Below are 27566 nucleotides of genomic sequence, written 5' to 3'. Positions count from 1 at the left end.
TTTCAGAAATATTACTTGAGCAATTTGAAACAATTTTTAGAACCATTTAATTATAATGGTTAAAAATTGTTTCAATTGATTTTTTTCTGCTGGAAGTACTAACGTTACTTCCGTCAGAAAAATATTCTGAGTTACCCCCAAGTTACGCCTAAAGAAGTTTTACTTCAATAAAAGCTCTTTATTCGAATACTGAAACCGTGAATATGGAATGATAATTTATAGGGAATTATAGGGAGTCACGTCTCAAGAAATGAGAACTCGGTGGAGAGACTGGCAGTTCTCGCTGGATAGACGCCATCACCAAGGCTACTGATGCCACCATGATCTAGTGTACTCGCAACGCCTCTAACCGTCAGAAATGGAAGCACATCGCCAGGAGAGCTACCCTCAGAAAGGATATCGACTCAACGAATACCCCAACACGACCACTCTGACAAGAGTGTCCGACTAAGAAGATAAGGGGGTACGTTCACAGCTTAGATCATTCATACGTCCAGATAGACTATAACAGCTGTGAGCACGAGAACTAACCTCTATTTTGAGCAATTCACGTCCACTAACACAAAGTGATATACGAATCGCGAGTGTTAGACGTAACTTATCACGCACTAAACTAATATTCCTGTTAATGAGTTACTTGCCACTTCTTCTCATTAAAGCTCAAGCTTTCCGAAGTCCTAGTAAATGTAAAAAAAGAGAACTTTTGACATTCATAAGTGTAAACAATTTGTTATGTTTTTAAAGTGATAACCCTCACTTCTAGGATTAATACACAAATAAAATTTGAAAACAAAATTTTATGAACGATGCGGGACTTGAATCCACGACATCTCGCGTTCCGTGCGAGTACTCTGCCAACTGAGCTCACCGTTAAAGTAACGTGTCGTCATAAAATCTTTTATGTTTTGTTCAACTCAGGTTGTGGCTTCATCTACAGGATCTACTGTACAGTTGATAACCTAGGTTATCTCAGTTGGCAGAGCACTCTCACGGAACGCGAGAGGTCGTGGGTTCGAGTCCCGCATCGTTCATAAAATTTTGTTTTCGAATTTTATTTGTGTATTCATAAGTGTCATTTCCCTATTCCCAAGTGACCTACATGAACAAAGTGATTTTTATTTGATTTGAAACTGTTTACTATGCCATTTAAACTTTTTAGATAGTTTTAACATCTAGACAGAATGGAACAGCTGTGAACACGTCGATCAAAATAGCGGTCGAAAGAGTTAGCCTCTATTTTCAACAAAACACACACACACACAAAGTGACTGAATTATCGCGAGTGTAAGACGCAGCTGCCATGAGAGGCTCCTTTGTACAGGATGCCGGCTAGATTATGGGTACCACAACGGCACCTACTTCTGCCGTGAAGCAGTAATGTGTAAGCACTACTGTGTTTCTGTTTGAAGGGCACCGTAGCTAGTGAAATTACTGGGCAAATAAGACTTTACATCTTGTGCCTCAAGGTGACGAGCGCAGTTGTAGTGCCGCTTAGAATTTTTGGGGTTTTTCAAAAATCCTGAGCGGCACTGCATTGTAATGGGCAGGGCGCATCAATTACCATTAGCTGAACGTCCTGTTCGTCTCGTCCCTTATTTTCATAAAAAAAAGTAATAAACCTGTCCTGTTGTCATATGTTGCCTAAAAGCAAGAGGCTCTATCTAGACGTATAAATTATCTCAAGCTCTATTAGATATTGTACAGTCAGTCAATCTTTTACATATGTAATAGATTCTATGATATATACCATATAGTCGTAATAAGCTTTTGTCATTAATTTACAATTCCATTTCCATTTTCCATTTCAACCGGAAGACGTCTACTGCTGGACAAATGCCTCCCCCAAAGATCAAACTGACGATCGATCCTTCGCTGCACTCATCCAACCTATACCGGCGATCTTGACCAGATCTACGGTCCATCTAGTGGGGGCCTACCAACACTCCGTCTACAGGCCTTTACTTGACTTTACTGCCCCAACGGCTATCTGACCGTTGAGCTATGTGCCCTGCCCACTGCCACTTCAGTTTCGCAATTATTTGGACTATGTCAGTAACTTTGTTTCTCCTACGGATCTCCTCATGTCAGATTCGATCTTACAGGGGAACTCCGAGCATAGCCCTATGAGCGACAATGAGCTTCTTCATAAGGCCCATAGTTAACGAACACGTCTGTGTTCCGTATGTCATCGCTGGCAACACACACTGGTTAAAAACCTTCGTCTTCAGACACTGTAGTATTATGCCGATACGAGTTAGACCGACGAGTAGGTAACCTTTTTCCCGAAATTGGACCTGCCTAACTGGATTATTCATCCAAGGTATAGAGGTAATTTACAATTACCTGAACCAAATTCCGGAGCATCGAACTTAGCGTTCTCCATATTGAATTTTTCTTTAACCAACTTTTCTAAGCTTCTTCGAATCTCGCAAGCCTGAAAATACAAACATAGGTATTTGTTACAATAAAAAAAACACTTTAATTATTAAGAATATTAAATATAATTATACTTCGTTGCCAATACTTTAATTACTACTACTTCAAACTAATGTCAAATGACTGTACGTTTTATACTAAACTAAATTTAAATTTTTACATAGGCAGGGATATTACATTACATCCTCTTTGGCAACTTTGTGAGACATAAAAGGCATAAAATGGCATTTATTTTCTCAAAACTGATTCCTTTAGAATTCTTTTTGATGTCATTTCTAATATACTAGATACTACTACCGCTTCGGAAACAAATGGCGCTCTGAGAGAGAAGAAGCCGCGCAAGAAACTCTCCCCGCATTCTTTTTTTTGCGCTCTTTTCAATAAAAATATACCAATATTGTACAGTCATTTCTATCGCTATAAAAAAATCATAATCTAGTCCCAGGCTGTCCGATCACTTAGATATTCAGCTGTGGAGTAATAGAATTTACGAGAGAGCCATTTTTTTATAAAACATTTAAATTTATTTATAGATAATGCCTGAACAGTGGCTGGGACTTTATTATAAAAGTGTATACATTTACCCTTAAAGCTATTATGTATCTTATGAAGCCTACTAGAAATAGTTACAAGCAATCCCTTATTTCTAGTGTTATAATACTTAAAATCACTATTAAGAGCAAAAAGGCGACGATCTTTGTGAACTTCTATTAAATTTTCATTAATGTACTGACAATGAACAGTCATAATAGTTATTTCTTTAAAATTTTTACAACCCACGAAACGGATGTAATCCACACTCTCAAACCGCTGATGGAATCACGCGTACAAAATCCAAGGACGATGAAGGTCATATCAATTTTTGGATGACATCTGCAGTCTACATGGATGGCATCATGGATGGCATCGATCCTGATGGGACGCTGGATTACATCCATCTAGAAAAGGCTTTTTGCTAAGGAGGCTTGTATCTCTGTTGATAAACTGACCTTCTCCATGACCTTATAATTGATGTAATACTTCTGACACCAGGCTTTGCTCGCTTTACGAGCCGCCTGCTCGCTCTGTTGTGACCCCCTTAACTTGATGTACGCCTCTAGTATGTTTAGATACATTATTATATCCCCCTCCGACACCTAAAACAAAATCATACATTTAATTAAGTTTAGATAGAGCCTTAAGTTTAGACGACCTGTATAGCCGAGTGGTTAGCGATCCTACCTACTAAGCTAGAGGTCCCGGGTTCGAATCCCGGTAGGTGCAAGCATTTATATGATGAATATGGATGTTTGTTTCCGAGTCATGGATGTTTAAATGAATTTATGTATGTTTAAGTAAGTATATTGTATTAAATATATGATTGTCTTGTAACCCATAACACAGGCTATATATGCTTAACTTGGGGCAAGATAATTTATGTAAAATGTGTGTCAATATAATTATTATTTATTATTATAGAGCCTCTTGCTTTAAGGCAATGCATGAAAACAGGCCAGGTTTATTACTTTAGTGTGCATGACGAGCGATTTCATCTTCGTGTTACACTCGCTATTGGTTAGGCATTTTGTTTTAGTGTGAGTGCGTTAAAAATACGATATGCTATTTTGTAGTTATTTATGCAACTGTTGTATAATAAGGGGTATTGAAGCACGAATGTGGGTGATAAGAGTATCACATGAGTGTTTTAATACCTAATTATCAACAGTTGCATACAAGACTTTATTTACATCCAGAATATGAATCCTTTAAAAGATTCTGAAACAGTAAGCTTACTGCTAACATTACAACAGCCAGTCCTAATAGCAACCTAATATCATCCATTACTGATTTTATACAAATAAACTAAGTGTTAATGAAAGAATTATTTATTTTAGTAGTAATTTTGTATTGTTCAATTATTAAAATTCACTTCAATATTATGTTATTTTGCAGCGTTTAAAATATCCGGCGGTGTACTGTCAAAACTTGAATCGCTCATTTTTTTTGTTTGTTGAAAGCGCGTAAACGAAAATGTTCTTTTTACTTTTTTCAATATTATTTATTTTTAAATGCATGATAGCAGCACCGCAAAAATTATAATTATAAAAAATTTGCATTGCAAGAATATGGATATGATTATCAAGCTGGCTGAGAAGGAATTCTTCCATTTTTGAAATCCAAGATTTTTTGTTCCGTTAAAAAAATAAACCAGACAAATTAAGTAATCGTCAACGACGTGTTTGCTGAGCTATTATACCTCAAAATTGTTCCTCCGGGACAGTTTAGCGGCCACATTGAGTTTTCCGGTTGTCTGTTTGTTGAACACGGTGTCTACCTGCAGCATTGACACTATACTGAGCATCTCATCTATACACCCATATTCACCTACAAACGATAAAAAGGCTATATTATATATATATTATTTTCTCTATTTTGTCACTTCTAAGACTACCACCGCTTCGGAAACAAATGGTGCTCTGAGAGAGAAGAAGAGACGCCAGAAACTCTCCCAGTATTCTTTTTTATTGCGCTCTTTTTAATAAAATATACAATATTGTACTGTCATTGTTATTGCTATAAAATAATCATAATCTAGTCCCAGGCTGCCACTAACGGCCGTTCTCAATATTCAGTCTATCTCCGGTTGTGGCCTACTTGCGATAAAAATCGTAACTATTGTTGACTTTTCTGTCCCAATAAACTTATCGACGGTAGCTCACCTTATCCGTACACGTTGTCTGTCAATGGGAGGATGTATAGCTTACCAGCGATAGAAGTTTGAATTGCACTTCACGCGTCTCAATATAAGGCGATAAGAATGACTTATCGGGTATATTGGGACAGCTTCAGATTATTGACAGCTAATAACTGACAGTAGAAGGTAATAGTTTATCTCTATCTGTAGATAGTATATTGGGAACGGCCGTTTGGAGCCATTTTTTAACAAAAAATTTAAATTTATCAATAGTTAATGCCTGAACAGTGACTGGGACTTTATTATAAAAATGTAATTATATTTCAGTGATAGAAGATAATACGATAGGCAGCATACGCAATTTACAATTTTGATAATGTTATGTATATATATTGACAGAACTTACTTTAAATTCTCATAACCATAATGTTAACACCTAGAACAAACATAAACTTATTATGCCTACTATTCGGCTAAGTCCAGTTAGTAAGCCTTTTGTGCGGCGATTTATATGCTTTAACAACAAGATCGCAGAAAATGTTCAAAACAAATATTATAAGAAATTCAAAAACAATCGTTAAAAAAAGTTTAAAATAATCGTTCGTTTGTGTGGTAAAGGTTACTATAACATAAGTGACTTTCTAAATGATACCACAGATTGGGAATTTTATTGTACGATGGATACATTGTAACCATATTATTATTATTTTAGTCTGAGGAATACTTTTTCGAATGGGTGGTACTTTTGGACTTTCAATAAGTGATATCATATCCTATTTTGAATTAAAATATGTTATTATCACCATGACGTCATCTTAAGGCGCGCTGCGAAACCGAAACACATTATTGATTGCACATTACTGCTTCACGAGGTACAAACGGGCCCACCTAGCTGTCATACTGTGCAATGAAGCCTCAAACTGTATGTTTCATCATGATATTTGGAAGATGCTTGCTCCCTTATTCATAATGGTCCGCTAACTTTAAAAATCCGCTAAGGAGTGTTTTTTCTCATTCTGACTTAGGTCAATAGAAGAAGACAGAGTGAGAATTAGCAATTCTTTAAGTTAGCAGACTATTATGAATAAGGGGGTTATTGTCTATATGTCCATTGATGGTAATGAGATTATATAAATATTATGTACTTGTGGTTTTTGTTTATGAAAATAAGGTACGAGTCGAGCAGAACGTTCAGCTGTTGGTAATTGATAAGCCCTGCCCATTACAATGCAGTGCCGCTCAGCATTACTGAAAAACCCAAAAATGAGCGGTACTACAACTGCGTTCGTCACCTTGAGACACAAGTTGTCGAGTCTCATTTGCCCAGTAATTTACGATACACAGTAATGCTTACACATTACTGCTTCACGGCAGAAATAGGCGCCGTTGTGGTACCCATAATCTAGCCGGCATCCGGTGCAAAGGAGCCTCCCACTGGTGGTGGTGCGCTATGAGTGATGATGGTGCCCTTCAACTATTCAAGGTCAAGTTGTTAGCAATAATAATTACTATCATGCCTTGCACTCACTACTCACCACTGTTGCAGACCATCTTTGCCAACATGGGTCTGAGCGGCAGTTCCGCCATCTTGTGCCCGTCGTCGGTAAGCCCCGCCTCCTTGTCAACGGCGCGCAATGCGTACAATGTTTCCAGTGCCGCCAGAGTACTCTTGGCTGGCGGTGGACTTGGGAACGTAAACCTATAATTATTTATTTACTATAATAAAACACTTGGTGACAGATAACGTAAGTGAATTTTGCCAAAAAACATCTATCTACAGCAAATACCACTTCCGACGCAACAAATGGCGGTAAACTTCATAATGACATATACTATCTTGACTCATTTCAACCGTAGTCCTCTTGAAAACGTGATCTAGAAAGGACACGAAACGGCGGGCTAACTAAAATTATAATAATAATGTAACTTTTACGCAAAATCTCATGTAAAAGCACAGTTACAAAATCACGAGTCTTAATCCTTTAAAAAGTGTTTTATTTCAATGTGTAATACTCGAGTTAGTCACAGAAAATACTATTTATTTACTTTAATATTTTCTTATATATTAAACGGATTTCAGGCACTTCTATAGACTTCATTATTGGACTACTTAAAACCAGAGTTACATTGGTGCCACACTATTATAGCTAAAACTAAAAGTTAGTTAAGACATAGAGATTGAAGAGATATAAGTTTAAAAACGGTGGAATTCGAATTCGGGTTCGAATCCCGTTAGGTGCAAGCATTTGTATTATGAATATGGATGTTTGTTTCCGAGTCATGGATGTTTAAATGAATTAATGTATGTTTAAGTAAGTATATTGTATTAAATATATCATTGTCTTGTAACCCATAACACAGGCTATATATGCTTAACTTGGGGCAAGATAATTTGTGTAAAATGTGTGTCAATATTATATTATTATTATCATAATTTGATGTCTATTGTTATATCGGTAATAATCAATAGAAAAAAAACACCGTCAACAAAGCATTTAAATGGTGATTCAAGATAATGTGGATGGCAGTGGTCACTAAACAACAGGTGACCCGTGCGATTGTGTGTCCTCCTCTTCCATAAAAAAGTAAATCTCATAAGTCTCAGTAATCTGTAAGTAGAACATCTTCGCGATGAATCGACATGAACAAGATCAGTAGGGAAGATGCTGTACTTAATCGGGGCCGTGTTCAGTACTTTGTCATTGCGAACTATCACATACAGACGGACGGGCAGACAGCTTAGCAACGGAAAAATAATTGCTATTGGTTGCCCTTATGACAAACGAGCGTACGGATTTCCTGATCCACAGGAGCATTGCCGGTCTTTAGGGGAGGTGTACGCGCTTTTGAAAGTACCCATCGTCGTGGAAACACCGCACAAGGAAGCTCATTCCACAGCTTGGTCGTACGTGGAAGAAAGTTCCTTGAAAACCGCACTCTCGTGGTGTTCCACACATCCAGATGGTGGGAATGATATTCTAATTTGTAGCGTTCCGTACGGAGGTGGAATTTGCATTTTCAGTAAGACACCCTATAAAGTAGTCACCTCAGCACGTTGTGTATCCCGAGAGCTTTGAGTAGCAACAGTACGCTGGTCAGGTCAGTTCGGCACATCTCCGGCGGAACAGATTCTGGAAGTTTATCGTATTCGGCTTCTGTATACAGTCTGAAAACATAACCAGTTACGATAAATTGTATTAAAATGAAACAGAGAAGCCTTCACCTATTAATTTGGAAGATAATTTTGTTGTATTTCTATAGTAGTAGTAGTAGGTAGTTTAGATTATGGCAATCCAATATTAGAAAATTTATTGAAGTAGGCGTTACTTTGCGGAAATCCATAACTATCCAAATATTTTAACTTTTCTTGAGTGTTAATTCCGCCAATATATGTCTTCAAACAATTTGACACGTGTTTCGCCTCTACACGAGGCATCCTCAGGAGATATTTACCCGCCAAACTCTGTCACGACACTCTAATCTCGAGCGAAGTACGTGTCGAATTGTTTGAAGATAAAAAGATAAAATATTGGCGGAATTAACACTAAAGAAAACTCAAAACATTTGGATAATCCAATATTATATATTTTGTATAACCATAAGATCTATCGTTCACTCCTTCTCTATGCCCTGCACTTCTTACTACACCATTGTCTACTGTCAAGTTAACATCATATTCCTTTCTGTATCTAACTAACCTTAATAAAAATAATATAATAATAATAAATCTTTATTTGTTGCAAAAAAAATGCAATTTTGCTTAAAATTACCCTCGACCCCCAAAATAGGATAGCCCGTGCATGCGCATGGTGGTCATTCTCTTCCCAGTTGTGCATTGTAAAATGTCAAATAACAAACATCAACATATTTTAAGGTCTAACCATGGAAGTTATGCAACAAATTATGAACACAGAAACTATTTTATATATAATTTAGGGCTAGTGTTGTGTGTTTGTGTGTGTATGTGTGTGTGTGTGTGTGTGTGTGTGTGTGTGTGTGTGTGTGTGTGTGTGTGTGTGTGTGTGTGAGTATGTGTTAAGCTTTTTATTTATCAAATGCTATACCTAATATAAGTAGTGGTTAACGAATAAGAATTTCAGTAGCTTCGTAATTTAGGTTTCTCAACATGTTCTTGAGTTTATGTCATATAATGTGTCATGTCAATAAATACGTTCTATCTACAAGAGATTCTTATTTATCGCCACTCTCACAAGAGCACAGTAATAAATAACAGCAGTTATATAAATGTAATTATTAATTGGGATATCTTATGGCACCATGAGGTTGGTAGCGCTTGTTAACACATCAACTAATCAATATATTAATATTGCTGACAATAATGAGGACAGTGACAGCAATATACTTGATCTTAGATCCCTCCTCCTCGCGTCGTTTTCCTCATAACTGAGGGTCGTGACTCCCCCACTGCATCAGTTTCTCCCGTACAATTTCCCTCCATCTGCTGCGATCCTTTTCTTCATGAAGGACGTTGTGGAAGTTGATGTTCAGAAAAGATCGTATTTGGTCCGACCATCTCTTGAGACTGCGTTCTCTGGGACGTTTACCATCTACCTTGCCTGTCACCATCAAGCTGTTCAATATTGTGAATCTCTGTACGAGCAATATGTCCGAAGAATTCCAGAACCCTACGAAAGCATATAGTGAAAAGTCTAGTTTTGACATCAAGCTCTCTCAGAATAGACACGTTGGTGAGAAAGGCCGTCCATGGAACCTGTAGCATTTTTCTCCAGCTCCACATTTCAAAGGCGTTTATTCGGTCTCTGTCGGGCTTTTCCAGGTCTCCGCTCCATAACTAAATATGGAGAAAACTAGGGAAGTCACCAATTTGGTTTTGTTTTTCGCATGATGTTACTGGGACATTGCATTTTTGGTCATGATCTTAGATTACATACTGAGAAAATTTCTGTAATGGAAACCTCATTTATACTGCTCTAAATCAGTGTTCCGGCATACAATACCTGTAACAGTAGCCGCGATTTGTCCGGGCTGCTCGCGCGGCTCGCTGTATGGCGTTGTGCTTGGACACCGGGGACACGGTCAGGCACTCGACACCCAGCTCCGGAGAGAAGTACGGTAGCTTATGGAAGCCGCAGTCTATCACTGAAAGAGGAAATGCACACTGTTTAAGTAAATATTTGTCTGGTAAACCGAGATGCATTTCTTTATGTCATTATCATCATCAGCCGAAAGACGTGCACTGCTGAACAAAGGCCTCCCCGAAATATCTCCAAGACGATCGGTTCTGCGCTGCCCTCATCCCACCTATTCTAATCATATTGACCAGATTGTTGGTCCATTTTGTGGGGGGGGCTAACAATACTGCGTTTTCCGTTACGTGGTCGTCATTCGAGGCCTTTTTATTGCTGAATTTAGTTCTCCTACGGATCTCCTCCTTTCTGATTCGATTCTCGATACCCTGCATTGCCATCTCTATTGCCTTTTGAGCTACCATGAGCTTTCTCATCAGGCCCAAAGATAGCGACCACGTCTGCGTATTGTAAATCATCACTGTTAACACACACTGGTTGAAAATCTTCGCCTTCAGATACTGGTATTTGGGTTGAGAAGATTTTACGGAGCTTCCCCAACACTGCCAATCAGAGTTGGATTCGACGAGTGGTCACCACGGACGAGTAAGAAAATAAGGACTCCGCGCCGTGATATTAGCAAGTGAAGCATATTTATGCTAGTGTGTGTGCGGTTACGGGGTATAATAGAGACACAATTTTTTCTCCCTTAAATAATCATGGCCACAAATACTTTTATACCATCGTCTTTACACTTTTTCACAACGCACGACGGCATTTTTAAAATATTTTATTGCGACGAATACTGATCTGTCACAGACGATGGCAAATCAAAAGTGTAAGTGTGTGCGTGGGGCTATGTATTTACTCGTTTACCGGCTTGTTTTGCTCCACTGTTATGTAAGGTGACACGGAGTCCTTCTTTTTTTACTCGTCCGTGGTGGTCACTAAATAAAGAAATAGTCCATAAAACCTGGATGATGTCTGAATATACTATAAAACTTGTACGTCAATTAAACTCACCATAAACAACTCCAGGTATGGTAACACTGGTCTCTGCGATATTTGTGGACAGTATCACCTTGCGGACGTTCCGCTCGGCTGTCTGGAACGCCTTTATCTGCGCGTACAGCGGCAGGCTCCCGTACAGGGGCAGCACAGACATGTTTGCGGAGGCGACACCAGACGGGAACGTATTGCGGTGGGCATTCCGTTCGTTGTTCTCGTCTGCGTACACGCGAAGAGTTTCTAATGCTGATGTTATTTCTTCCTGTAAATTGCGATGTTCCAGTAAACCAAAATAACTTTTTCGTATCTCCTGCTCAAAAATGACATATTCTGAGACTAGTATGCATGATATGAGTGTACTAGGAAACCATGTTTGTCATTCTGTCTGTCTTTGTATGTAATTTTTAGGGATTTGTACATAAAGGGTTACCAATTAGGAACCCTACTAGTAAGACTCTGTTGTACATTTGGTCTCGTGTCTTTCAGCTAGATAAATCTAATAAAAATTAATTAAATAAATAAATAATGTTGACATTCTTTCAAATAAAGTAGCTTGACTCAAACTAGGCATAGCCTGTACTATGTGTACAAGACAACGATATATTTAATACAATATACTTAGGTACTTAATAATACATAAATATACATAAACATCCATGACTCGGAAACAAACACCATGTTCACGCTAGCACCTACCGGGGTACGAACCCGGGACCTCTAGTTCAGTAGGCAGGGTCACTAACTACTGTGCTTTAAGGGTCGTTAAATATGACCAGTATGAAAAGAAACTAAGTTGTAAACTAAACTTGTGGCCAAAAGTTCGCGACGCAAAAAAAGTATTTACAGAAGTACCTACAGCGTACAGAATATAACGCTATATATTTATAAAGTATACAGCGATATATCTTACGTTGCAACAAGCTGCCTTCAATAAGCATTTCAAAACTAAACAAATTCCAAAGTATTATTAAAGATCTTTCATTACAATACAACTAGAGTTAAATCAACAATGATTTGAAACAATTATCAAAGAATTTTAGGTATAAAAATTATATCTTATTCAAGGTTAACTTACGGACGATGTCAGAAACGCCAGTATATCACCGAACGGCTGGTTTTCGTGTATTTTGATGACCGTGTCGACCGTCGCCTTTACATAGTCCGCAACTGGTTCTGAAAATACGCGCACACGAATATTTAAACATCAATTTAAAAAAGAAGAAATTTAAATACACTAACCTTTAGCTTTACACAAGGTTCGACGGACAGATGGTCGGTGGGGCAGAAAAGTCCTCGAATGGCGATCACGTACCGGAAGACGTGGTGTTGGTAGGCCCCCCACAAGATGGAACGACGGTCTGGTCAAGATCGCCGGAATACGTTGGATGAGGGCAGCGCAGGACCGATGGTCATGGAGATCTTTGGGGGAGGCCTTTGTCCAGCAGCGGACGACTTCCGACAGATGATGATGATGATTCCCTTCTATCATTTTTACGTCTAGATACACTGTGACAGCTGTGAAACCGTCAAAAAAAATGAGGTTGACAGTTAACCTCCATTTTGAGTAACGAGATGCTTATCACGCACACTAAAATAATAAACCTGGCCTGTTTTCATCGGTTGTCTAGCAGCAAGAGGCTCTATCTAGAAGTATAAATTGTCTAAGTGTATGCCATAAACTAATACATAGTACTAGCGTAGCTAGATGAACAAAGCGAGCGAGGGAGAAGATAATCTAATAGAGCAAGATAGAAAAGGAAATCTTATCTATTGGGACTGTAAACAATTAAGATTGCCAAGTCGTAGTAACTCCAAAAACTATCACCCATTCGAAATAGTATCATACCTGAGAAGAACGGGCGCAAGTAACTCAGCGAGCTTTTTATTAACTCATATTCGGAGTGTGTCATTTCACTAGTGTTGTGGGACATCACTAGATCGTTTTTCAATATGGCATCTTTAAAACTGCTAGCCGTAAGCATATATTAAAGGCATAATTGAAGTCTGAGTTTTTTATTATTATTTCTATTTTATATTCATAATGCGCCGACCACAACAGCTCATAGTGAACAATGTTCTCTTATTTTTAATAATACAGTAAAACCGTTTATTAAAATTTAACGTTGTTTCGATTTAGTTTCAAAATTTAAGCTTGTCCATTGATATCTTCAACTTGCAACGCTTTCAACGCCCCGGATATTAATGGTCCCTGTGCAGAGGAGGTGTGCGAAATAATAGATATACGAATAAATTTCAAATATAATAGTGAAAAATGATGGTCATATTATGCCTCAATTAAAAAAACAGCATATTGGTTTAAATATGGCATACATACCGATGAAATATATTTATTTAGATATAGATAGGCATCGCTTCATTGTGTGTCTTCTACCACATTTATCACGGAGAGAGTTCCGAAGAGCTGTTTCACGTGATTCCTGCTACCGAATTTTCACACACACCTTCGCACGACCCGCCACAAGTTAGGATATCATCCCCACCATCTGGATGTGTGGTGGTCCTCCACAGTGCGGTTTTCAAGGAGCTTTCTTCCACGTACTACAAAGCTGTGGAATGAACTTCCTTGTGCGGTGTTTCCGGGACGTTACGACATGGGTACCTTCAAAAAAAGCGCGTACACCTTTTCCATAAAAAAATGTATAGCTGCAGGTTATGGAAAAGTTTTTAGCAGTTAGCCGTTCTAACTAATTATTCGCTAGTGGTCTTGAAGTCACCTGTGTGGCGACCTTCTTCTTCAGACTTCAATAAACTTGTCGCATTGGATGTTTGACATCATTAATCGACTCACCTTCAACATAGAATACGTCGATGGGATGCGTTCTTCCTTGCATCGATAAAACAACCGAAGTATCTTTCCCGCCGCTTTCCTTTATGTTAAAGAAATCCTTCAGGAAATCGGCGTTCATAGTCGCCGACGAAACTATTATTTTCAAGTTTTTCCTTTTCTGAAAATGTACAGGCATGTACATTATTATTTGTACTGTAAAGCCACTTTTTATGGTGTTGCAGAGAGATAATGTTATGGTTCCGTAACCAAAGGGATCCCTAGACCACTAAAACATCGCTGTCCGTCCGTGTCTGTATGTCAACGTAATGTGTCTGTGTGTCAACGGAATGTGTCTCATAAAACATAACGGTGGGAATTTTTTTAAATTTGATAGAGTATCTATTAGTTTTGCCGTTATTGAGAAAAAAAATAAAGACCAAGAAACAAATTCCAAAATATCCGCCACTTAAATAGATTTAGTCCAACTTGAGAGACAGGATAGTTTTAATTTCGATTGAGCACCGATAATTATTTTTATTTCCAGTAATTTGTTTTGTTTGGACATATTTTCTATGAGAGAATTTATTGACGGACGGTTGGACGGTTGTGCTGTGAAACAATTTCATTATAACAACGGGGAGCATATTTTACGAAATAACTCCTGATGAAATGAAATATTATTGAAAAAAACAGTATTTCATTTACTGTCGGGTCAGTAAGTATGTACATATATTAAAATATGCTTACTTTTGCAATCTTCTTCAGCAGTCCCATCACAACATCGGTCATTTGCGATCTTTCGTGAACCTGCACAATATATCAAGGCAATCAAAATTTAAAATTTTTTTATGGATAAAATGGTGATGAAACCAGCAGGACGTTCATCTGATGGTCAGAGTGATACGCCCTGCCCATTACAACACAGTGTCGCTCAGGATTCTTGAAAAACACAAAATTCTGAGTGGCACTACAACTGCGCTCGTCTGGTGGAATAGCAGGACAAACGAGCGTACGAGTCACCTGATGTTAAGTGATCACCGCCGCCCACATTCTCTTGCAACACCAGAGGAATCACAAGAGCGTTGCCGGCCCTTAAGGAAGGTGTACGCGCTTATTTTGAAGGTACCCATGTCGTATCGTCCCGGAAACACCGCACAAGGAAGCTCATTCCACAGATTTGTAGCACGTGGAAGAAAGCTCCTTGAAAACCGCACTGTGGAGGACCGCCACACATCCAGATGGTGGGGATGATAACCTAACTTGTGGCGTGTCGAGCGGGGGAATTCGGCGGCAGGAATCACGTTAAACAGCTCTTCGGAACACTCCCCGTGATAAATTCGATAGAAGACACACAATGAAGCGACGTCTCTACGCAACGCCAAGTGATCCAGCCAACTAGCCTACTTAACTTTTTTCCATAGGACTTGTAGTTTCGCCGGAAATCGAGATAAGCCGTTTTTTTTACCCTTTCCACTTACTCACCCGCAATTTATTTTTCCTTTTTGTTATTGTTTTTGTTACATTCTCATCCTTTTCCAATGGGTTTCATCCTACTATTATTTTTTTGGTTTAAAAAATTAACGACACTGGTCTAATATTTTACCGCGTCATAGTAGCTACAGTGGCTGCTACAGTATCGCGACGTAGCTGCAGTGGCTACAGTATCCCTACGTATGCAACAGTTCTCGTAGGCTAGACATAAACAAAAAACTTATTGAGCGAAGACCTACTTTCTGCGTTGAATAAAAACTACTCGTATAAATAATAGAGGTACAAAGATACGAACTTATTTTTTTACTTTTTAGTGCATAATATTAGATAGAAGTCTTTAATGTCATTGTAACGTATGCACGTTTTTTTCTTGAAATAGATTTTTTTATTGCTAATAATACATACTTGAGAAACATCTTTCTAGACGTCCGCGTCGTATCGAATGAGGCATCGCCATATTATTTTGAGAAACTTTATCAATAACACTTATTCGCACTTGTTGATTAGCCTCACTAGCTTATTTAAAATTTACAACACAATCTAATACAGAACAAGAACCATTATATTTTTAAATTAACACCTTTCAACACACAGAACTATAACAATAAAAAGACTTAAATTTAAACGCAAACGTTGAATTTGACAGGAGACTAATGGACACTAAATTGTTTCAATACGGTTTCATGGTCTTCATCTCTTCCCTCTCTTTCTCGCACCTTGGTTTTTATGTAAGGATAATTATCTCACTTTCACACAGGGTTCTCCTATTACGGTAGTAGAATAAGTTTATGTTTTCCAAAATGTGAACAGAAAAGTTGTACGAAGCGTTTTTCATGTGTTTTTTTCTTGGCTTTTGAATACTTTAACCAAATGTAACTTACAAATTATCAACAAACAAAATAATATTAAGATTTAAAAAAAAATTATTGAAGTAGGCGTTACTTTGTGGAAATCCATAATTATACAAATAATTTAAGTTTTTCTTTAGTGTTAATTCCGCCTTAGTAGTTAGGTTTTGATTAGCACTCACCTCGTCTATAATGATGCAGGAGTACTGCATAAGTAGAGGTGACGCAAACATTTCTCGAAGCAGCACACCTTCAGTCATAAACTGAAAGAGAACAGTTACAGTTTTATAAACTTTTCGTCTCTTCGAAATATCACGAAGGTACCAAAGAGGATGTAAATACTACGTACGAAGAGGCAGGACTGCTTAAGTCAACATTGTAATTTAGTTCAGTATGAAACGTGCTGTCATTTGAAATAAGTTTGAAATAGTAGTAATTACAGTATAGCGATTGGCGACGAAGTATTTTCCAGCTAAGTCTGAAAGCGAACAGTTGCTTAAAACGTTGTGGATTTCGGCTAGCTCCGTTTTTTACGAGATAACAGCCATCATGTGTATATCTATCAAGGACTGCACGTTTCATACATTCGAGTGATTCGTTTTTTTCTTAGAGAGTTTCGCTAGTCTAGTAGGTACTTTTATGATTTGTAGTTACGGTTCATTATTTGGCAGATAATATAGATGTCCACTTCTTCTAGGCTATATATAGGCTATCTTCCACAGGTGCGGTTTTTAAGGAACTTTTTTCCACGTACAACCAAACTTTGGAATGAGCTTCCTTGTGTGGTGTTTCCATGACGATACGACATGGGTACCTTCAAAAAAAGCGCGTACAGCTTTCTAATAGGCCGGCAGCGCTCCTGTGTTTCCTCTGATGTTGCAAGAGAATTTGGGCAGCGGTGATCATTTAACATCAAGTGTCCCTACGCTCGTATGTCCGTCTCTTTCATAAAATAATTGAGGAATTCTTGAGATGAGAACCAAATTATACCACCGGTCTAATAAATAAATTCCGTATTTTGATATGATATCAATCCCGCATCCTGTTGACGTCTGGCATTTCGAAACCGCACGTGTCAAATCATATGTCAGCTACTGTATTCCCGACACGGTACGACTTAGAAACATTTGAGCTTAAAGAATACCTTATTAGAATACTCCCACCTGAAAGATTGCCCCCGTTTGCCCCATCTAATATAAGGAAGTTTAATCTACAGTTTGTTTATACGTAGAAAGAAATTCCTGAAAGACCACGTTGTGGAGGAACGTCAAACATCCAAGTGATGGGAATGATCAGGGATCAGGCTAAACAGATCTTCGGATAGTCCATACGTATATTGTAATCCATACATGGCCAGACCAGCCTTATAAAGCGCTAACATGATGGTTATCGAGTCTAGCTTTCACAGACATCGGCACTCAAACTAATCATGAATTCTATACATTTTGATATAGTTTATTTAATAATTAAAATACAAGATGGGCAAAACAGAGTACTAATAAAACAAAATTTATATATAGCTCTTAGATTAAGGATTGGTCTCCGCTGCGCTCACAGGCGGAGTCGCAAGGTGCGGTCACTACGCCTAAGTGGACTTACTCAAGCCAGTCTCGGACAACGTGCGACGTTGACGTGCCACATGTTCTGTTAAGCTTTGCTAATAATTGAAACTAAAATACCAGGTTGCGTAGTAAAACTTTGTAAAAAATAATACTACAAGAAATAAGAATGACACTGGGTTCACATATCATCAGTAAGTATTTTGTATTTTATTAATTTCAATGTAAAATAATACGAAGCGTATGTTACAAAATTTGAAAGATGCCATTGAGTGTCAAGATGCCACGCACAGAAACATCTAATCGTAACCGTAATAAAAAAGCTATTCTTCTTAGGTATTGCGGTATTTAGTTGGAGCGCAGCGGAGACCAATCCTTTATCTAAGATATAGCTAGTATTTATATAAATTTCAATCATACAACGCAATACGGTGTCACTGACGCGGCCGGTTTGTTGACGCGAACCCGCATGTTTATCCCCTGCTGCCTTTATAATTATATTCTTTGCTTATGCTCAAATCTCACAACGTGCCTAAAAAAACCAAAGGTATAATAAAATTTTACGAACGATGCGGGACTCGAACCCAAGACCTCTCGCGTTCCGTGCGAGTGCTCTCCCAACTGAGCTAACCGTTCAAGTGACGTATCTTCATAAAATCGTGTATGCTTTGTTCAATTCGCAGGTAGTGGCTTCATCTACAGAATATACTTTACAGTTGATAGCCTGCTCAACCCCAATATTTGCATATTAGAAAATTGACTTGAGATGTCGCTCTTGCTTATCTAAACATTTTGTTATGTATTTAAAGTGATAACCCTCACTTCTGGGATTAATACACAAATAAAATTTGTAAACAAAATTTTATGAACGATGCGGGACTCGAACCCACGACCTCTCGCGTTCCGTGCGTGTTCTCAAATTATTTTTTTATTAATTTGTTTTATTTTACCTAACGGAACCAGCTTGGGTTTAAAAGGAAGTGTGAAAATTACTGGGCCGTGCGAGAACAATGTTTGGGAAACACTGGGTTATGCACTTGTATATTATTGTCAATCTATGGGCAAGTATAAAGGAAATTACGGAATAAGTTATTGGTATTCTATTACAAGTATATAATGGAGAGGAACAAAGATCAATATTTAGACAACAGTCTTTTAAACATATTTAATAGCAATACTCAGGCTAAGGGTATGCTGAGACACAGACGACGCAGGTTCACGAAGAGCAGATTTTCTTTTAACATATTACATAAGCACTAAGAGCTACGTACTGTTATGAAAACAAAGACTTAACTAATCACTTTTATTTTCCAAAATGTAGAATACAATATTTGGAAGGATCCCACTTTTCACTTCTTGCTGTTATGAAATTAGAAATACAACTCACCGCGCGACACTAATGTCGCGGTTTTATATTAAAATAAATCTTTAGGTCGTGTGCATGTTTTTACCGCTACTTCTTAGAACGGATCATTTAATTGAATTAGTGCGTTGTGAACTTTGTTTGTATTATACTTATCATCCAGACTATTCGAAAAAGACATTATTAAGAGTTAATACTAGACATCGCAAACGTTTCTTGCTGCGTCGCAGTATACTCTGTGACCTGTGTGCCTCGCCTTCCCTGCCCTGCAAAATCTGTACTTTACTGTTCTGCATTACCTGCGTTTGAGCATAACGCTTAGCCTTAGATAGCTGTTTTTGACAGTGACACTAAAATCCAAATGCAAGGCAAAATCCAAAATGGCCGCCATGCAAAAAACTTTTTTATGTAGGACGATACGGAACCGTTCCAGTGCCCGACCGTCTAACGTGAGTCACCTCAGTGAATCATTCTCGAAATCAAAACAAAATCAGCGCGTCACTTATATTGTAGGTGGTAATGACTAATTATGATAAATAATAAAATTACCTTATCTTGTTAGTTGTAATGTTTTGGTGTATGTAACTGGCTGTTGGTTCGATTGCACTAATATTCATAATATTAAATATATTTTTAATACAGTTGCTCAAAAAGTGGCGTATTGCAGAGACGTATAGCGTTCGGGATGTGGGCTTTTTCTTTACCTTTTCCGAACTCGTGCGTTATCTTTCCCAACTGTCAAAATAATGTCTATTAAAAAGAAAAACGAACCACGAAGTTTTTACCAAAAAGAGTCATAGAAGTTTTTATGTTTCATGCAAATATTTCTAAAAAGAAGCGACTAATTTGTTTCAATATCAGATTTAAAGATTTGATTCAATTAGTTGGGTTAGATTTCATTTCATCTCATTAAATTTCATTTTCATTTCATATCAATAAAAAAAATCTACTAAAGACTTGGCTGTATGGGCATAGTTCTCTTTGCCTACCCAGAATGGGTGAAGAAAACAAAAAAAAAATCTCTGCTTATATTCTTATACGGTTGGCGCCATCACTGTCAACCCTCACCTACGGCTGCGCCTCGGCTCGGGTAGACATTTGTCGGAACTCTTTGCAATGACAGACTTTCCGCACTCGTAATGCAATCCTATTCCTTAATCTTTCAGAGGTGGTTGTTTTGTACTAAGGCAATTTAATTACAACAATATTTAAAAAAAAACCGCAAAGTTTTTCGCGCTACTACGCGTTTTTCTCAGGTCTGAGCCAAAAATTTTCGAATGGGTGGTAGATTAATTAGTCGTAGGCTAAGTGATTTATCAAATAAAAATCTACACGTATGATAAAATATTTACAAAGTAGTAATTCTGTCCATTGATTGTTCTTTTGAAGAACACTTGACGTATAATTTAATAACAATACCAAAGCCAAAAAAGTAGTTTATATAATTTATGTCTCTTAGTCTGTATCGATTTTTTTTTATAAAAATAAGGGACGAGACGAGCAGGACGTTCAGATGATAATTGATACGCCCTGTCCATTACAATGCAGTGCCGCTCAGGATTCTTGAAAAACCCAAAAATTGTGAGCGGCACTACAATTGCGCTCGTCACCTTGAGACATAAGATGTTAAGTCTTACTTGCCCCGTAGTTTCACTAGCTACGGCGCCCTTCAGACCGAAACAGTATTGTTTACACATTACTGCTTCACGCCAGAAATAGGCGCTTGTATAAATAGAAATATTGTTGGTACCCATTCTCTCTCTAGCCGGCATCCTGTGCAAAGGAGCCTCCCACTGGTTACCTGATGTTTGTACAAAACGCAAAAACGACTGAATAATTTGAATTGAAATTTTGCATAAGTAAATATTAACAGAGATAGGCTACAAATTATCATGCTAGACACAGACAAAGTATTTTTGCGTGTTATAACGTCCACGCAAACGACGTCGCGGGAAGCAGCTAGTTAATGAGTATTGAGCAATTTGAATATAACTCTCTTCTCCGTAGAATAACTTTGTTTTGTGAACTGATCAAGATTCACTACAATGCTGAAAAGTTTTTGTTCGAGCATAAAATCTTATTTATAACATGCGACAGGGCTTCAAATTTCTGAACTATCTAACTATATGACCCTTAAAGTACGGATTGGATATTCCAAACCTTAATTATCAGCCTTTCTAGTACACGAAGCGATAATTACCAGTGGGAGGCTCCTTTGCACAGAATGCCGGCTAGATTATGGGTCCACAACGGCACCTATTTCTGCCGTGAATCAATAATGTGTAAGCATTACTGTGTTTCGGTCTGAAGGGCGCCGTAGCTGGTGAAATTACTGGGCAAATGAGACTTAACATCTTGTCCCAAGGTGACGGGCGCAGTTGTAGTGCCGCTCAGAATTTTTGGGGGTTTCAAGAATCCTGAGCGGCACTGCATTGTAATGGGCAGGGCGTATCAATTACCAGCAGCTGAACGTCCTGCTCGTATTGTCCCTTATTTTCTTTAAAAAAAAAATACTGTCACAACCATAGATTCACAATATATTACTAACGTATAGACAAAGCGCGCGAAAGAAATGGACGTCTCTAGCATATTCTGGCAAGAATAACAAAATAACACGATTACTCAGTTCAGTCAGTTACTTCGAAACCAAACAAAACTCACAAATTCACAAATCCTATATCGATATTTCCTCTAGTTCTTACTCTGTTTTTTCATATTAATATTGTCTTCATTTTACATTGACCAAATAAATAAATTACTGCATAAAAATCTCAGTTTAAACACTCGCCTCATAACATATTACCTTCCTGATCGCCCAAGCCCTGATAACGTTACCTCATATTAATTTATCGCTATCAATTTAATGACATGCCCCACGCGCCACCCAGCGTACAATAAGGGCCGGAACACATTAGCGCGGCGCTGCGCGGCGCTGCACTAAGTGTCATAATATTATTCCAACCTTACAAACTAATTTATTTTGTAGTAGCTGACCCGACAGACGTTGATCTGTACATAATAAATAAAATAATGTTTTTTATGAATTAACTTAATATTTATCAACCCACATAAAAATAATCTGATAGATAGCTAACAACTGTAGTTAATCTACCAAATATAGTTAGCTAAAATTAAGTTTATTTTTACCTCCTGAGAAAGTTAGAAAGGTTTAAAAATTCTAATTAGTTATTCATTTTAAACTATTTTAATTTGATTTCTGAACGACATCAAAGAAAAATCAAAATCGTTGTTTTTATTTAATTCGGAGCGTTTTCATATTTATTCACCTTTTAAACCTTCTCTGGACTTCCACAGATAATTCAAGACCAAAATTAGCCAAATCGGTCCAGCCGTTCTCGAGTTTTAGCGAGACTAACGAACAGCAATTAATTTTTATATTATTACATATAAATATATACAGCCATTGTAAACTACTCTATTGATTTAAAAGAGTGGCCGCTGTGTTTCTTGTATGTTCTGCTGCAGAGGTCTACTTTTTCCGAACATTATTGATTATTATTAATGCAAATGGCCGCCTGAGAAATAGGAAGTCGACGAGAAGGGTTGAGTTACTTTTTCTTACATTTTATTATCAGCAAGTTTTGTATTATTTATTCAATTTTAAATGGTCATATTATATTAATTACATATTTCTTTAACATTTACATTATGTGTAAATGATACCAAACTGGTGGTGCAGAGTCTGGCATGGCCCTTAGCGCCTAAACTATGTTTTGACTTTTGACACTTATCAGCGACATAGCACAGATAATGTTTAGGTTTGAACATATTTCATTCACACTAACATCGTAAAAAATACAAAATATTAGTCTATGGTAACGATAAACGATAAGGAATTCGAAGATTTGTTAGAGTAGGATAGTTGCGATATATTCGGAGTATTGTCGTATCGTTTCGAATGCATTGTTGTCGATTTTGCGAGTAGACCTCCTGATATAGACATGACGCGAGCTGCCGCTTACTGCAGTTGCAATGCGATAGGTACCGTCTAGCGACGTGAAGCGAGTCGCAACGCAGCGCTCTAATGCGGTCCGGCCTTAAAGCAGTAATAAGTTTATGTAACCGAAGCACCTGACCTTCACATTGCATGAATGGCATTGCTTGACCCCCGACCAACATTCATGACACGATCTTGATACGTTCAGCTTTAATACTAATGGTGCACCGTCTGTGTGATTTATGAAGTCTACTTCATTTACTCGCCAAAAGGTCACGACATTTCCGAACGTTAATAAATTGTTGTTTAAAAAACCGGCCAAGTGCGAGTTGGGCCCGTAACCGAATGTATCACTACCATCGTAAGGACGCTATAACACAATGTACTTATTAAAAATGTTTACAAAATAATAATTTAGGATTCAGTGCCTGAAAGAAACTTAACGGGAACGACCTATTGATGAGACTCCGTTTTACGTCCTTACCTCCGTCAGGGGGCGTGTCAAATTCAAATATATTTATGCAAAATAGGATTATATATATATACACTTATTGAAACTCTTGATCCGGGCGCCCTCTGACTGTGTTCATACAAAATTCACATAATTTCTGAAATCCTGTCGATACATTTTGACTTGAAAGGACAAACAAACATACTATCACATTGTGTAATATTCAAGATTGAATGTTTGGATAATAGCGAAAAAGTCATTATTAGACAATAAAGAACACATTCTCATTTTAATACCAATGAAATTTAAATTATAAGAACTTATTTTTATACTTAGTTACATGCTAAATTGCGTATTGGGTATATGTAGGTATATTATTATAGGTATTTATGCAACTGTTGTGTAAAAAGGGGTATTTAAACACGATTGTGGATTTATGATGTGGGATAACATGTCATATACATATTATGTAGTCAAAGTATTACATGAGTGTTTTAATACCTAATTAACAACAGTTCCATACAAGACTTTATCTACACCCATAATATTAATCCTCTATAAAAGATTCTGAAACAGTTATCTTACTGCTAACATTAAAAAAGCCAGTCGTAGTAACCATAACATCATTCAAAGGAGTGTTATTATGAAAACGGATGATATAATGTTGTACTGAATTTCATTATAAAACACTCGTTTGGATGATGTAATGATTATTAGGACATTGGGTGTTTTAATGTTGGCAATAAGCTAACTTTTTAAGAATCTTTAATCCGAATGTCTGCGCAGAGTTTTAGAATACTTCGGTCACATCGCAAGGAAGGACGATGGAAACCTTGAGAGGCTCATTGTGGTCGGCAAAATAGATGGGAAGAGGCCTCGTGGACGCAGTCCAACACGATGGTCCGACCAGATCCGCTCCGCCCTCGACTCTACGGTTCACAATGCCTTTCACACCGCCAGAGACAGGAATAGATGGAGAGCGATCATACGTGAGAAAGTGATACAGAGGGGTGGTCACGACCCTCAGTACTGAAGATTACGACGCAGGGAGGAGGAGGAATAGAGGACTTAAGGCAGGGGTGTAGATAAAAGCCCTATTTACAATAAATTTCTTCCACGAATAGCACGGCAATAAACTGCGGAATAAGCTATTCGCACAATTCCAGATCGATACAACTTGAGTAACTTCTTTCTGTTTATACTTAAATTTACGAACGATGACGAGGATTCTAGACTATGCCTCCAGTGCTCTTACCGCTGTCCGCACTTGACCAATTTCTTATACGGAGATTTTAATCACATATAATAACTAGCTGACCCAGCAAACGTTGTATTGCCGATATTAAAATCGCGATACAAAAGTAACTGTTGATCGTAGATGGGTGAAAATTTGAAGTTGTATGTATTTTTTAATGCTGACTCATAATCAAACAAATTTAAAAAAAATGTCAAAAAAAATAAAAAATAAAAATTTCGTGTGGACCACCCTTAATGCTCACAAAATTTCATGAGAATCGGTCAAGCCGTTTCGGAGGAGAACGGGAACGTACATTGTGACACGAGAATTTTATATATAAGATTAACACATTTCTTTAATCATAATATATCGGTCAAACCCGTTTTTAATAAATAATTTATACACTTAACTTGATGATTAAAAGGTGGACATTATTGAACAAATTCAAATATTTGAATTTATATGTTTTCTAAATAATTAATTTTTGCGTTAGATGCATATCAATATGCGTATCGCCATAAAATATTATCACTGGTATGATTATTTGGTCATTAAAATCATTATGAACTTGTGAGTTTCGGCGAACAATTTAAACAGAATTTGAATATATTTTTTACTTAAACCTTCACGAACCACAATTCCAGTTTCTGGCGTTCTCTGCGCTGTCATGGCGGCTGCGTAGCCCACATCCTGTCCCAGCACCACGCCTGCTTCCTCAGCCACGCGATTCGCCAGCGAGACAGCTGCCACCACCCTCGGCTGAGTAACACATACCCGGTGACCGACATCGCGTAGATACTGCAAAAAAAAACAGGACATGAAAGGGACCCTGTATTCGGCCTAAGTTTTACTATCAATACGTTCCATTTTTAATATGAGAAGACTCATGTGTGTTTAACCAGTGTGTGTGTCGCTAACTATAGGCCTGATGAGAAAGCTCATTGGCAATGGAGAGAGCTATGCCCGGAGTTATCCTGCGGATCGAATCAGAAATGAGGAGATCCGTAGGAGAACCAAAGTCACTGACATTAATGTCTTTTGAAGAGTGATTTTGGTTCTGTCATGACAGTCCAAATTAATGCGAAACTGAAGTGGCAATGGGCAGGTCACATAGTTCGACGAACAGAGGGCCGATGGGGCAGTTAAGTCCTCGCATGGCAACCACGTAACGACGCAGTGTTGGTAGGCCCCCCACAATATAAATTATAATAATAATTCTTTATTTGCATAATGTGTGTATACAAGTTAACAAAATAATTGTATACGATTCAACACATAAGCCAAAAAGGGCATGCAAATTACATTACATCCATGTCATTATCTTTATATATATATTTCTTGTGTGCGTGTGTATGTCACTGAACTCCTCCTAGACGGCTGGACCGATTTTGATGAAATTTTTTGTGTGAGTTCAAGGGAATTCGAGGATGGAGTGTGTCTTCAGGTGGATTCGAGAATGGTTTAGATTCACAATTAAACTACCTCCTAAACGGCTGGACCAATTTTGATGATTTTTTTTGTTTGTTTCAGTGAATTTGAGATTGGTTTAGATTCTCAATTCCGTCCATATAATATAATTCTCCTGCTCATGTGTATGTAAGTGAACTCCTCCTAATGGCTGGACTGATTTTTCAAATTTAAGACGTGTGTACAGGACAACGTCTGTTGGGTCCACTAGTATTATAATAAAATTCTAAGATTACAGCACATAATATTTCATTGTAACATTATATTAGCATCTACACAAAATATACATGTCATATACATATTATGTAGTCAAAGTTAAACACAAGATTATAAAAAAAGAAAATCACAAATTTAAAAAGTCGGATACAGCATATAAATTGTAACTAATTAGCCATTGATATAATTGAGTTTTAAAAGGACCGATATTCAACATTTTAATAGCATCGGGAAGTTTATTAAATACTAGCTGACCCAGCAAACGTTGTTTTGCCATTTAAAGTATAATTCACGCGATAGTTTTATAAGTAATAAAATATTGCCTATATTATAGCCTGTACATCATTTTATTCTATTGTCAATAGTTTTTGCAGCGCACGCAAAAATTGGTTTTCGATTTTACACCTTGTGTTACAAAATAGCAATTTTATTGCGGATCCCTAATTTTGAAAAAAAAACATAGCCTATATATAGCCTTCCTCGATAAATGGACTACCCAACACTGAAAGAATCATTCAAATCGGACCAGTAGTACCAGAGATTAGCGCGTTCAAACAAACAAACAAACAAACAAACAAACAAACAAACAAACAAACAAACAAACAAACAAACAAACAAACAAACAAACAAACAAACAAACAAACAAACAAACACTGCAGCTTTATAATATTAATAGTATAGATTTGAATACACATGGCATGACAATTTTTAGTAAACAAAGTAGTCCTGGGTGCTTTTTTGTGAACAATTCTATTTGGATATCGTTGGTCGCGGTCATACATTTCCTTAATACGATCGCACGACACATCGTCGTGGAGATCTTTTTTGGGAGGTCTTTGTGATGAAGAGGCTCATGTGATGGCGAGTGATGACGCAACTGTTGGGCCGTTGCTTCATCACAGGACATCTGCAAAGGATAGATTTTCCAGCAGTGGGAGTGTGCTCGAAACTTAAGGGTCCCCAAAGTACTGCAGCCAGTAATTGATTTCAGAAAGAAGCTGTGCAAGGCAAAAAGAATAAGG

General features: G+C 37.6%; 2 protein-coding genes across 6 annotated transcripts in view; both read right to left on the bottom strand.

The window, feature by feature from the left end:
- Positions 1-27566, bottom strand: part of LOC126976168 (probable ATP-dependent RNA helicase DHX35) — an 80992-nt gene that overhangs the window by 2136 nt on the left and 51290 nt on the right. For 4 of the 5 annotated variants that reach the window (XM_050824401.1, XM_050824399.1, XM_050824402.1 and 1 more), the window contains 12 exons: positions 25495-25659; positions 16476-16556; positions 14702-14761; positions 13976-14132; positions 12242-12339; positions 11182-11428; positions 10090-10231; positions 8157-8276; positions 6646-6809; positions 4673-4800; positions 3426-3572; positions 2344-2434 (listed from right to left, as the gene is read on the bottom strand). In XM_050824401.1, coding sequence (XP_050680358.1) covers positions 2344-2434; positions 3426-3572; positions 4673-4800; positions 6646-6809; positions 8157-8276; positions 10090-10231; positions 11182-11428; positions 12242-12339; positions 13976-14132; positions 14702-14761; positions 16476-16556; positions 25495-25659 — 1600 coding nt within the window. The remainder of the gene's footprint in view (positions 1-2343; positions 2435-3425; positions 3573-4672; positions 4801-6645; positions 6810-8156; positions 8277-10089; positions 10232-11181; positions 11429-12241; positions 12340-13975; positions 14133-14701; positions 14762-16475; positions 16557-25494; positions 25660-27566) is intronic. The other variant, XM_050824400.1, reaches the window with a different exon arrangement.
- The window catches only part of LOC126976185 (ceramide phosphoethanolamine synthase), a 389843-nt gene that overhangs the window by 319011 nt on the left and 43266 nt on the right, over positions 1-27566 (bottom strand). The window lies entirely within an intron of this gene.

The sequence above is a fragment of the Leptidea sinapis genome, chromosome 39, assembly GCF_905404315.1.
Source record: "Leptidea sinapis chromosome 39, ilLepSina1.1, whole genome shotgun sequence".
Classification (NCBI taxonomy): Eukaryota; Metazoa; Arthropoda; class Insecta; order Lepidoptera; family Pieridae; genus Leptidea; species Leptidea sinapis.
This window is presented reverse-complemented; position numbering and strand designations above follow the sequence as displayed.